The sequence below is a fragment of the Panthera uncia genome (assembly GCF_023721935.1).
Source record: "Panthera uncia isolate 11264 chromosome C1 unlocalized genomic scaffold, Puncia_PCG_1.0 HiC_scaffold_4, whole genome shotgun sequence".
Taxonomy (NCBI): domain Eukaryota; kingdom Metazoa; phylum Chordata; class Mammalia; order Carnivora; family Felidae; genus Panthera; species Panthera uncia.
Genome location: NW_026057585.1, coordinates 13,088,968 through 13,100,884, shown reverse-complemented (window position 1 = coordinate 13,100,884; position 11,917 = coordinate 13,088,968). Strand labels below are relative to the sequence as shown.

The following is an 11,917-nucleotide window of genomic DNA, read 5'->3' as shown; positions in this document are numbered from 1 at the left end:
ATAAAGTGTTCTCATTTGGGGGCTGAAGTTAGCAACTGGCCCTTGAGCTAGGGGAAGGGGGTTGGGGTGGATATTCACTCCTGCAAAGGACTCCTAGCCCAGAACTCTCCCTAGAGCAGAGAAGGCTCTTTCTCTTCCTCAAGAGCCTAGCTTGTTCTCATCCAGAAGGGCCTTGATTTAGGCTATGGCCTCTCCATGACCGCCCTAAGAGGAAAGGCTACTTCACCTCATAACCTCCAGAAGGCTGGGCTAGGCCAAGTGCTGAGGGCAGAGCTGTCCTCATAGGACTCACATCCCCTCTAATCAGGGCTGGCACTACTGCTTTGCCTAGTAGGGCCTAAGGTAGGAGACCGTGTCTGGTTTCTTCAGACTGTAGGAGGCTAACAGGCAGGGCATTTGCCCTTTGCCCTCCTAAATTCTGACCCTGCCAGGGTACCCACCAAGGACTTTTTCTGAACTTGAGTTCTCCCCACTATCATGGTCATAGGTCTCCTACTTCCAGGATTGAAGATCGGGGTGGGGGGAGAATGTTGCATGTTGTTTTCTGGTGCTTGTTATTACACATTTGAATAAACAGTGCTTCAAAGCATTTGCCATGAAGGAGCCAAGCCTAGAACCCTTCCAGAGAGATTTTTTTTCCCCCTCTTCTCCCATTACTTTAAGTTATCGGACAAATATCAGTATTTCCACCAAAACATCATTCCACTCCTTTCCATGCTGCACTCAAAGCAATAGAGTCTGCATTTTCTCTTTTGGTGGCACCAATTTGTCCAAAGTAACTGAGGCTCATTAGCAGATTTACAGTAAACTCAAAAGGCAAGAGATAGTGGCTTCCACAATACTGTTTCCATTTGCTCTGTGACCCAGACAAGCTTCCTGTCAGGAGGTGAAGGCTGTATGCCTTGCCCTCTTAACTATAAAGGTTCTTTCTGAACAAACTTGCACCTCTATCCCCCTTCTGACATGCTACCTTGCATTCCCTATATCTTGGACACAATATTGCATTCAATTTCACCAAGTTCCTGGACCCCCTAGGGATCATCTTTCGTTCTCAGGTTAAGGATCTCTGCTCTCTGAGATTATCTTTGCGGTACTTAAACCTTCCCTGGGTGAAAATGAGAAGAAAGTCTGAGGTCTTGAGGTCACAGACCTTGACTTATTTGCCTCCAATTTGGTTTCCCTTTAGTTTAAGAAATTAATATGGGGTGAGGTGTGAGGAGTTGAAGAGGGAAAAGAGAACTAGTATCTCTTTTCTGTTGTGATGCGGGGGTGGGAGGTAGGCTTTTGTCTCTTGATTGTGTGAGGGTGGGAAGAAATGTTATCAGCTGAGAAGAAGAAAGAGGATGATTAAGGTATTTTCCAGGCCATAGCAAGGAAAATGACAGATCTGATGAGAAATCTCCCTATGCTGAGGCTCTGGTAGCAGCCCTTCCAGCAGAGAAAATATTCATTAGAAAAAGAAGCCAAAGTGATGGATGGAGTCGGGGTCCAGCCAGGGTTTGGGAAGAGGCGGCACAGGGTATCGATCGCAGTTCTCAGGAGGAGAGAAGGATCAGCAGAGATGCCGCAAACACCAGCAGCCTCGGGGCCACCCCAGTTCCGGGGCTGGCTCTGGCTCGGAGATAGCCTTCTGTCATCCTGACAGGTGATCTTGATCAGCCCATCTAGGTCCTTCCAAACCCAGACAACGCCACTCCAACCCTCTGCCCTGCATCAGGGCAGCGTGGGTTTCCCACAGATGAAGCACAACACGGTAGACGAGGACCCTCCCACCCCCCCCCCCACTCCAACCCTTGTGTCCTTCAGCGCATCCTACAGACTCCCTCCCCTTGCCCTTCTGATTCACAGCGCCCACCTCCCTGCACCTACCCTATTCGATCTACTGGGGAGCGAAGTCGCTTCTTGACCGCCAGCCCGGGAAGGGGCGCCAGCCAGCTGGCGGAGACACGGCTTAGAGGGGCGTCTTGGGCAGAGAGAGGTTTGGGGCTAAGGTGTGTATGCAGTGAGCTTGGAAGAGTGGGCTGGTAGCACAAAGAATGTATGCACAAGGGTTAGGAGAGGAGGTCCTGGGGCTTTGGTCTCTTTGCCCCCCGCATTTGTGCATTTTGCAGGGGCTTTTGCAGCAAGCACGGTAGGCAACAGCACGCCCTCCAAGACTACATTTCCCAGAAGGCTACGCGGGAGGGAGAGTGAGGGGCAGGCAACCTGTGCTGCGCTTGCGCAAAGAGTGAGCTGGAAAGGTGGGAGGGAGAGGGGAGGCGTGCCCGCGGCGGGGCTTGGGGGGAGGGGGCCGCGCGGCGGTGGCGCCGGGGCGGGCGCGCGTCCGCGGCGGTGATGGCGGTGCGTGAACGCGCGGCGGCAGCAATGGCCGCTCTGGAGCGGCGGGTGCCGAGTCTCGATGACTTCGCGGGACAGAGCTGGAGCTCGTGGGTGGAACGGGCCGACCTGCCCGCGGCCGACGGTGAGTGAAGCTCCCCTAGAGTCCGGGGACCCCATCACTGTCTCCCCTCCCCCTCTCCGGGCCCCCGCCAGCAGAGGGGAGCCGCCGACGGGAGCCGCCGTCCGGCTCCCCGGCCCCCCAAACAAAGGACCCGCCGGGTCCTAGTGCCCGCCTGCTCCGTCACCTTCGCGCCTCCGGGTCCTAGCGCCGGCTCACAGCCCGCAGCCCACCCTGCCCACCTCTGCTTCTGCCGGTGCCCAGTACCTGCCCCCACATCTGCTTGCCTTTATCTTTCTCTTCGCCTGCTGTCCTCTAGCTTCCGCCCCTCCTGCACCTGCCTAGGGCTTTCCCCGTCCGCAACAGTCCTCTCCACGTGTTTCCCACGCACCCCACTTCTGTGCCCCCCTCCCAACCCCCCTTGTTCTTTCGCCTTCTGCCCCACACCTCCTGCTCCTCGTCGGCGTTTGCCTGCCGGTTACAGTGCTACTGGACCACCCCCCCCCGCCCCCTCCGCATTAGTTCGTCGGTCCATCCATCAATCCATCCTCCCTTCCTCCCTCCTTTCGTCCATCCATCCCTCTCTGCCTGCAACCCTCAGTCCTTTCCCGGGCCTCTTGCCCTCCCTCTTGGCTCTCTCCCCTGACCCCCACCTTCTCTAGGCCCCTGAGTGCCTTTAGTAAGGGGGCTGACAGCCCCTTCTGCTGATCTTTGTCTCCTGGGCCCCAGGGGGCACCTGGCCTCGTGGCCTTTGGGGTGACAGCAGGCATCACAGCCCTGAAGAAGTTTGCAAGTGAGAAGAGGTGGAGGAGGAGACCGCATGGAGCGGTCTCTGATGACACTTGTTCTCCTCTGAGACATCCGACTCCCAGCTCAGTTCTGCCCATCACTGCATTTAAACGGACTTAAGAGTGGGAGCTGCCCCTTGTCTCTTGCATGCCTAACCCACTACCCTTCATATCTGGAGATTATGTAAGACTGTCAGCGATCTTCTCATCCTAGAAAGGGGCAAATCTATTAGTAGGCGTTAGAAGCACATCTAAGTGGAAGCCCAGGCTACCCCAGGACTGCCCCATGCTGGGTGGGCAAGGATGGGGCCATTGTCAGGGTCTGGGTGCTTTGAGAACCGGAAATGGAATCAGACGGGTTTGGTGACTCAGAATTGATTTTTTTTTCCAAGGGACAGGGAGGGGGCGTAGAGAAGGGGAGGGGAGAGGAGTGAGGTAGGGGGATGGGGGAAAGAGCTGCCTTGCACAGCTAAGATGTTTTTGTCATCAACCCAGAAACTGAGGTACAAGGGCAACCCTTGCCCAAAGCCCTCCTAAAGAGGGGAGGGGCTTGCATAGCTGACCACGGGGACTTTGAAGATGCCATAGGACCCCCAATACAGCAGTTTCTGTGCTCTGTGACCATCCTGTCAACGCAGGACCTGAGAAGCTGGGTGTAACTTTGTCAGTGCCATGGTAACCCAAGTGGAACAAAATTGCATTCATGGGGATGGAGTCCTAGGAGAGTATATGTTTGGTATGGCACAGAGTAGCAGAAAGGACCCATCTAAGAAATCTCAAGAAGGGTATAGTAAAATATGCTAAGGATTGTTTCTCATTTAAATGGGGAAGCAAGCCCAGAAGGAGATCATATTTACCCACAATCACTCAGCTAGTCAGCAGTGGAACCCTGACTTGCACCTTGGAGTGAAGGGTCCATAGGAAAGGTGCCAGGATCCCTTCTAATGGAATTAGCTCATTGCAGAGGTAGCAGGTAAAGGAAGAATGGGCGCTTGAAAATGACCCACTGAAAGCTTCTCCAAGTGGTCCTGAGCACCAGGAGCTTGTTAGGGAGTGTGGGCTTCCTACTGCTTGGCTGCCAGTGCTGGTTGGGTAGGAGTTGGGGCTTCTGGGGTAGGGGTGGGCCTTCTGAGCTGTGTTTCTCCTCCAGGGGCTGAGTTGGAGGAGAGTAACAAAAACACAAAGAAGTTGGATGCCATGACCCTCATTAAAGAAGGTGGGAGTTGACACACATTAGGGCTGGGACCTGGGGCAGATGGGGGGCTGCAGGGGTGGGGGTGGGGAAGGTATCTTCTGAGTGGGGGTAGGAGTGCTCTCTGATCTTACAGGGAAACCCTGGGATCCCCAGCCCCAGTGATAAGGACTTCTGTCATTGCAGACATGTCCATCTTCGGGCACTGCCCTGCCCATGACGACTTCTATTTGGTTGTGTGTAACCACTGCAGCCAAGTGGTGAAGCCTCAAGCTTTCCAGAAGCACTGCGGTGAGGGGCGCCCTAGGGAGGAGATAGAGGGAACAGGGGAAGGTGGAGCACAGAACTCTGAGGACAGGGTCAGTTGGGAGGTCACGTGGGTAATAGGGGAAGGCGCTGGGGATCAGAAGGTCCTGGGGGCGGTTTCAGAGGATTGTGGCGGGTCAGGGTGATTGTTTGAGCAAAATTCTAGCATCTGGTGGAATTAGAGGAAGAGCTAAAAGGTTCAAGAAACTGGATCCTAGAATTTTTGAGTCTTGAAGGCTCAGATTCAGGTGGGAAGATGGCAAATTTAAAATCTAGTCTTGGGAAAGTCCAGAGTTTGTATTGTGAGTCCATGAGCAGGGCTAGGAGGTTGGGGAAGGAGGCAGTTGATACCACTCACCTCGATTACTCTCTCCACCTCCTGGTGACAGAAAGAAGACATGGGCCCCTCAGCAAGCTTTACGCCCGGGCCCCACCCCCACCTCCAGCCCCTGCCAGCTCTCAAAAATGCCATGTAGTGAATGGGCAGGGCCCAGCTTGTAGGGCCCCAGGTTCCACCAAAACCTCCAGGGAGAAGGGCCAGGGGTCCCGGAGCCGTGGCCACCAGCCTCCTGATAAGACACAGAAGGACAACCTCTGGTAAGGAGAGGCTGGAGACTTCCTGAGACCAGCCTTGACCCTGACCCTAGCCCAGGGAGGGATTAACACAAATGCAGGCAGCTGTGGGGCCGTGGGCACTGCTCACAGCAGGAGGCAGCCAGCTCTCTCTGCCGCTCCCTTCCATATGTTCCAAGGAATATGGGGTCCCCTTTTCCCATGTTCTGCACCCCTGCTGGAGCCCACCCAAATTCCAGGGCTGGGAAGGAGATGGCTCTGGGCTAGAGTCCAGGGCCCAGGCCCAGCCCCCCTGCCCCCCAGCCCACACCCTCTCTCCATATGTAGCCTTTTCGTGCCTGTGGTGAATCTGGAGAAGATGTCCAGTCTCCCGAAGCCCGATGGACACGGAATCAGGGTGGCCCCGCCCTCTGCTTTCCTCAGCCAGCCTGGCGGCCTCACCAAGGACTCCCCTGGAAAAACCCCCATGGCAACCCCTTCTAAAGAACCTCCTGGGAGAGAGAGCATCGAGATGACCCCCAGCGAGGGCCCCAGTCACCGGGCTGAAGGCAGCCCCCCTGAAAAGGAGCCTGGTGGGGCCAGACTGCCCCCCAAAACCCACCGGAAGATGGCTCGTAAGTAGTCATGATCTTGGGGGTCAGGAAGGTAGAGTGGGAACCCTTTTGGACTGCTTTGTCCTTGGACCTGACGGAAAGGGGTCAGGAACGAGTGGGCCCGGCCATCACTGGTTGCAGGGTACGGGAGCCCATGGTCACCCCTTGATGTGGACACGTGCTTAAACTCCTTGCTTTCTAGGAAGCCTCTCTCCAGCCCAGGTTTCCTGATCAAGGCTAAGGGAGCTTATGCCCAAGCAGGGCATCACCCTGGGCTGTTGACCTTTAGCTCTTTTCTCACCTAGATCCAGGGCACCCGATCGCTCCCACAGCTGGTTTCTCTGGCATCCCACATACCTGTGGCTGCTTTTGTTTCTTGATATGTGTTGCCCTGTTTTGGACTTGGCATTGCTAAAAGGAGGGCCTGGGCTGGGCATGGGGATGGGGATAGTTCTTTCGCCCAGCAGGGAGCTGCTGGTGCTGGGAGGCGTTTCTCTGGGAGGCCGGAGCCCTGGACTTGACCGCCGGAGGCTCTTGTGTCTCAGGCCCAGCTCTCCCTAGGCCTTTCCATGGGAAATGGCCCTGGGGTTCACAGGAACTGTTTTCCCCACAGGGAAGGAGTGCGACCTCAACAGGCAGTGTGGGGTAATAAACCCAGAGACCAAAAAGATCTGTACCCGCCTACTAACCTGCAAGGTAATCCCAGTCCCACCGCACCGTGAGGGACAGCACACACACAGGTCCTGGGCAAGGAGAGAAACCACAGCGTTAGCCAAGATCCAGCTCAGAGGGTGGGAGTAAAGCCCCAGTGAAGCAAGGGGAGAGGAGGCTGTTCTCAGTGGGCCCACGGTGGAACAGTAGGTAGGGGTGGCTTCCAGATTGCCCCACTCCAATGGAAGGTTCTGGTCCTTTGGGGGAGTGAAACAAAGACACACAAATACACCCACAAACATACTCACAGCCCCCTTCTCCACTTGCCCAGGCTAGAGCACACTGCTGCCTCTTACTCCTGCTCAGCTCACACCCCCTCCCCACCCTTCACCCTATTCTAGATCCACTCAGTGCACCAGCGCCGGGAGGTCCAGGGCCGAGCCAAGGACTTTGACGTGCTAGTGGCAGAACTGAAGGCCAACTCTCGCAAAGGGGAGTCTCCCAAGGAGAAGAGCCCAGGGCGCAAGGAGCCCACTCTTGAGCGCCCCTCCCAGGAGCCCCTCTCTTCAGTCCAGGTTGTGGCAGCAGCCGCCCCCAGCAGCACCTTCTCTGCTCGCGCCAAGCAGACCTACCCATACTGTGCACTGCCCAGGTAAGTCCAGGATCCAGTCCCCCATCTGGGGACACTTGGTCTGAAACCATCAGGGACCCCGGGAGATTGACCCAGGGAGTCTCACTCTGCCCTGAGCTTGGGGGATACCTGGGGGCCCCCAGCAGTGGTGTGGAAGTAGGGGACTACCTGCTTCTAACCAAGCATACCGTAGTACCTGAGCCTCTGTGTAGCTTGCCAGTTACAGTACCTGGGATAAAAACATTTTCCCAGCTGCTTCTGACAGGCCAAAACTTGTAACTGGGGAACCGAAAGGGTCAGGGTCCTGGGTGAGGCAGTCCTACTGTATTCATTTACTGGCCCCTTCGTGTGCAGAGGCTGCGCTGGAGCCCTGGGAGAGCCTGCCTTGCCGGAAGGAGACACATGCATCTCTGCCTGTAACACAGGGGGCAGACGCGAAACAGGCTCAGCTCACAGACAGGCTCATGCAAGAAGGGGGTTGAGAGAATTGACTGGGCTGACCAGAGCTGGGTGCAGTTAAGCTCAGAAGATTTTCTGGAGGAGGCGAATCTGGAGCAGATTCCCCACCCACCCCCCCACCCCCCAGGAGGCAGGGCCTGGGAAGTGAAGGGGCTGGGGAGAGGATCCCTTGGGAGCTGTGGCCCCTGACCTTTCCGGCTCTTACAATGTGAGCTCTGTTGTTCCCTCCCTTCCTGTCCTCCTTCCTCTTTGTCTGATTGCCCAGCAGGGTGTCTGCCCTGGTGGTTCAGGGACACCCCCACCCCGACCCACTCCTGTCTCAGTCTCATCGCCCTCACATCCCCTTTGGCCCTTCCAGGTCCCGGGCCTCCTCTGAGAGTGAGTTGGATGATGAAGGCCCCTGTGGTGGTGATGGGGACCCAGGCCTGTTCCCCTTTCCCCTGCCCCGGGGTGGGGCCCAGGCCTCCAGCGAGGAGAGTGAGGAGGAGGGGACATCTGAGGACCTCCACCTCCCCCCTGACTGCCATTATGCAACCCGGCCCCCGCGGCCACAGGCGGTAAGGACCTGGGGCAGGGACCTGGGGTGGGGGGTGGCCCAGCCCTCCTGGCCCACAGTGCGGGGAGGAGGTCAGATCCTTTGTACAGGAGCCCTCCCTGCCTCCCAGGCCCCGCTAACCACGGACCTTCCTTCTGCCTCTAGTTCTGCACGTTTGGGAGCCGGCTGGTGAGTCCAGGATGCTACGTGTTTAGCCGCCGGCTGGACCGGTTCTGCTCAGCACTGAGCTCCATGCTGGAGCGGCACCTCAGCTCACACATGTGGAAGTGAGTCTCTCAGGCCCAGAACTTCCCTCCCTAGACCTCAAGCCCCAGACATACGTGAGCTTCAGAAGCCCTAATTCTTCTCACATACCTATGGATGTGGTTCGGCGTTTGTCGGGAAGACCCCAGATAGAATGAACAGGAGGCGGGGAAACTTGGCAGCCTGAAGCTGGGCTAAGGCAGGGCATGGGTGGGCGGTCTGGGAGGGAATCCCGACTCTTAGCCATCACTTCCAGTACCTCTTGGGTGACTAGGGATAGGGGATGTCCAAACTGCGATTTGAAACGAGGTTCTTAATGGGTGTGTATACTAGTTCATTCCTGCTTATCCCTGTGCTGTCTTCCTAACCCTCAGTTCCAGTGTCTCCCAGCAGATGGCAGCAAGGCCGGGGCTCTGTGGGCCATCTCTAGGTGGGGCGGAGAGACTGGTGTATGTCGGAAGGGAGGGCCTCTTGTTTGCTTGGCATCTCAGTGGAGCTCTCTCTCTGCTGCAGGAAGATCCCACCGGCGGCTGAGCCTCCATCCCACCTTGTCAGCTCCGCTCTCGCTGCTCCCCTGAGCCCATCCTCTACTGGCAGCTGCCCCCGCCTTCCAGGCCCACCCCTCAGACCCGCCTGCCCAGCCTCCACGCCCCCCGCCAAGGACGGCCTTGTCCCCAGCTACCCTGCAGGCTCCCCCAGTGTGGCAGCTGCCTGCAGCCAGGCGGAGTGCATGGGCGGGAGCCAGGCCATCACCTCACCACTGCCTGCCAACACGCCATCCCCATCCTTCAGCAAACTCCCGCCTTCGAAGGCCAGCAAGTCGTCCAAAGGCAAGGACGGGGCTGAGGTGGAGGCCCCTTCTCGAAAGCGAAAGTTATCACCAGGCCCCACTACTTTCAAACGGACCTGCATCCTGGATCCCCCTGGAAAAGGCAAACCCTCTGGCTGCCGGGGCCTCTCGGCCAAGACTAAAACCGCCCTGGGCATGGGGCTTAATGGGACAGTGGGGCCAAGAGTGAAGCGGGCAGGGCCCCTGGACTGTCGGGGTTCCCCTCATCAGCCCCCTACTCCAGTCAAGGCTTCTCAGCTGGACAACCGGGGAGCGGCTGGACACCCAGCCAAGGCCCTGCCAACCACTTGCCTCTCTGAGGAGGAGGTAGCCAAGAAGCGGAAAAACCTGGCCACTTACTGCCGGCCAGTGAAGGCCAAGCACTGCCAGGCTGGCGCCCCTGCTGATGCGGCCTGTTCTGTGCGCCGCAAGAAGCCGGGTCCAGCCATGGCCTTTGAGGAGAAGTGTTCTACACTGAAGGTACCAGCCCAGCTCCCTGAAGAGCATGGGCAGGGAAAAGTCAGGATGGACGAGGGTAGAATACACAGTGGGGACCTGACACAGAGAAGGTGCTAAGTAAATGTTTGTGTAGGGAAGGGATGAAAGAGGAAATTGAGACAGTTCCTGGGCCATCTTCTCTAGGGAGAGGTAGGTCAGCTCTTCGAAAGGTAACCTAGCTTTTGTTTGATGGGCCTCCCTTTATCTCCAGCCCTCTCCCTTGAGCTAAAGAGATGCTACCTCTCCCCTGCCCCGACACCTGCTTCTGTTTTAATCAAAGGGCCACTTTCTGAATTGGCTTTGGCCTTCACACCAGGAACTAGAGCTACCTCTGTCCCCTGAAGGAAAGGCAGTTGGATTCCATGAACTCTGATGGGAAAGGTTTGGGCAATGGGGTGGAGTCTGGGTTGCCAAGCTGTGACCTGACATGCTGGGCAGCAGGGTGGGCAGGCTGATCCAGTTCTTTGGTTCTGCCTCTGGGCATCAGGGCATGCAAGGGCAGGAACACCACCCAAGGTCCACATACGTATATGTGCCCACCTTGCACATGTGCCCGCTTCCGGGTTTTCAGGGGCTAGGCGAGTTTTCCAGGGTTTCTGGTAAAGCCAGCAGCCAGGTTTATGTGCCTCTTCTGATGGCAGCCCTGGAGTAGCATTATATGGGCTATATCCATTTGATCTCAGCCAGGAGGACTTACTGGCGGTGAGACAGGGGATGCCCTTCCGGTTCAGGCACGGGCCAGATGTGTACCAAATCCTCTGGCACCCATATGAAAGGGTTTGGGGCAGTGCCCCACACGTGTGTGCATGTGTACATGGGTGTTTTCAGGCTGTCCCTGTTGGGCTGGCATTCATCTCTCCCTTCACCCTTCACCCGGCTTCCCTCACCAGCCCAGCAGGAGAAAAGCAAGCTTTAGCTCCAATGGTCCACACAGTGCACGGGTAGGAGGCCTGCTAGGCCCCCCAGCCTGACCGTGTCTCTTGCCTCTTGTCTTCCTGCAGTCTAAAGCCCATTAACAAGAAAGTGCCTGCCCACTGCGATGGAGCCGCCAGCACCTCCTCCCCTCCAGATCCGGGCCCCAGGCTGCTGCCGCTTTTTATAACTTTATATTATTTTTTTTAAGAAAAAAAAAAAAAACTCTTTAAAATACCTCAAGACTGTCTCCCTGTTCTGTTGCTGCTAAGAAAATGTAAAAACAGAAACGTAGAAAAGGAAGGAAAAAGATGTAATAAAATGAGTGTCCTTGCTGTCCCCATCCGCACCCCAAGAGGCCAAGATGATGGGCAGCCAGACTCCAGCTCCCATCTCTTGCCTGCAGAAGTCTCTTAGCTCTTATATTTTTGTCCTTTTAAACAATGTGGAAATGGCTGGGGTTTGTGTCATGGGGGCAGTCTTCTCTTCAGATAAGATGATGAGGCATGTAGCTCTGAGGGAGCAAGGCTAGCCAGAGTCTTTACCCCAGAGATGACTCCAGTCATCAAGGGAAACTTGACAGGGTGGGGAGCCACACCTCCGGCTCTACTCTCAGGTCTTTGCCCTGAACCTCTGTGGGAGTCAGCTAGGGCCCTTCTCCAGTCTTTCAGCCTCCATCCAGTCCTGGGCCTCCATCCCATCTCTGAATTATTGCCTCAGTCTCCAGCTGTTCCTGCCCTTCCCGCCTCTCACTAGCAGCCTTATTTTCTCAACCACTCGGGGAGCTCGAATTGAGTTGGTAACTGCTCTAAGGATGTCCGTGATTTCTGCGGGACAGCCTGTTTTGGTCTCTGTCCGTAGCCTGTGGGTTTGCCCTTCAGGAAGGGATAGGGTCTCTCCCAGGTAGGTCTCCTTACGGTGAACCACACCTTTTTGGAGGCAAGAAGGGGAAGGGTATGATCACTTACAGATCTTCTGGTGTGGGAGGCAGCAGGAATGTGGGAGGACCTGGTCCCTCAGGATCACCTGGCTCCCCAGGACTGAACAGATGGTGTGGAGGTGGGAAGGGCTGAGTGTGCCCTAGTTCTTCCCTTTATCTCACTGGAGACTAGTGCATGTCCCTCCTTTGGTCCTCCAACCTGAACTCACCAGGCACAGGGCACTATTTTTTGGCCTTGTCCTTTCGGTCTCTTTGCTTTTAGGCGGAAAAGACTCTTATTCCCTTAACAAGCCAGAAGAAGGGATGGCA

General features: G+C 56.4%; 1 protein-coding gene across 2 annotated transcripts; it reads left to right on the top strand.

Moving 5' to 3' along the window:
* Positions 1-2,330: 2,330 nt before the first annotated feature.
* Positions 2,331-11,608, top strand: ATXN7L2 (ataxin 7 like 2). Of its 2 annotated transcripts, XM_049616636.1 has the most exons (11): positions 2,331-2,461; positions 4,376-4,441; positions 4,604-4,708; positions 5,113-5,320; positions 5,624-5,910; positions 6,503-6,585; positions 6,942-7,192; positions 7,989-8,187; positions 8,331-8,452; positions 8,943-9,738; positions 10,758-11,608. In XM_049616636.1, exons 1-11 carry the CDS (start codon positions 2,335-2,337, stop codon positions 10,770-10,772), a joined length of 2,259 nt encoding a protein of 752 aa, XP_049472593.1. In that variant the 5' UTR covers positions 2,331-2,334; the 3' UTR covers positions 10,773-11,608. The 2 variants fall into 2 exon arrangements, with proteins under 2 accessions (XP_049472593.1, XP_049472592.1); XM_049616635.1 differs by having other exon boundaries at positions 8,943-11,608.
* The last annotated feature ends 309 nt before the right edge of the window (positions 11,609-11,917 follow it).

Coding starts and splice junctions, on each gene's coding strand:
- ATXN7L2 (XM_049616635.1), top strand. CDS start 2,335: ATGGCGGTGCGTGAACGCGCGGCGGCAGCAATGGCCGCTCTGGAGCGG. Junction 2,462..4,375: donor CGACCTGCCCGCGGCCGACG/GTGAGTGAAGCT, acceptor TTTCTCCTCCAG/GGGCTGAGTTGGAGGAGAGT. Junction 7,193..7,988: donor CCATACTGTGCACTGCCCAG/GTAAGTCCAGGA, acceptor TGGCCCTTCCAG/GTCCCGGGCCTCCTCTGAGA.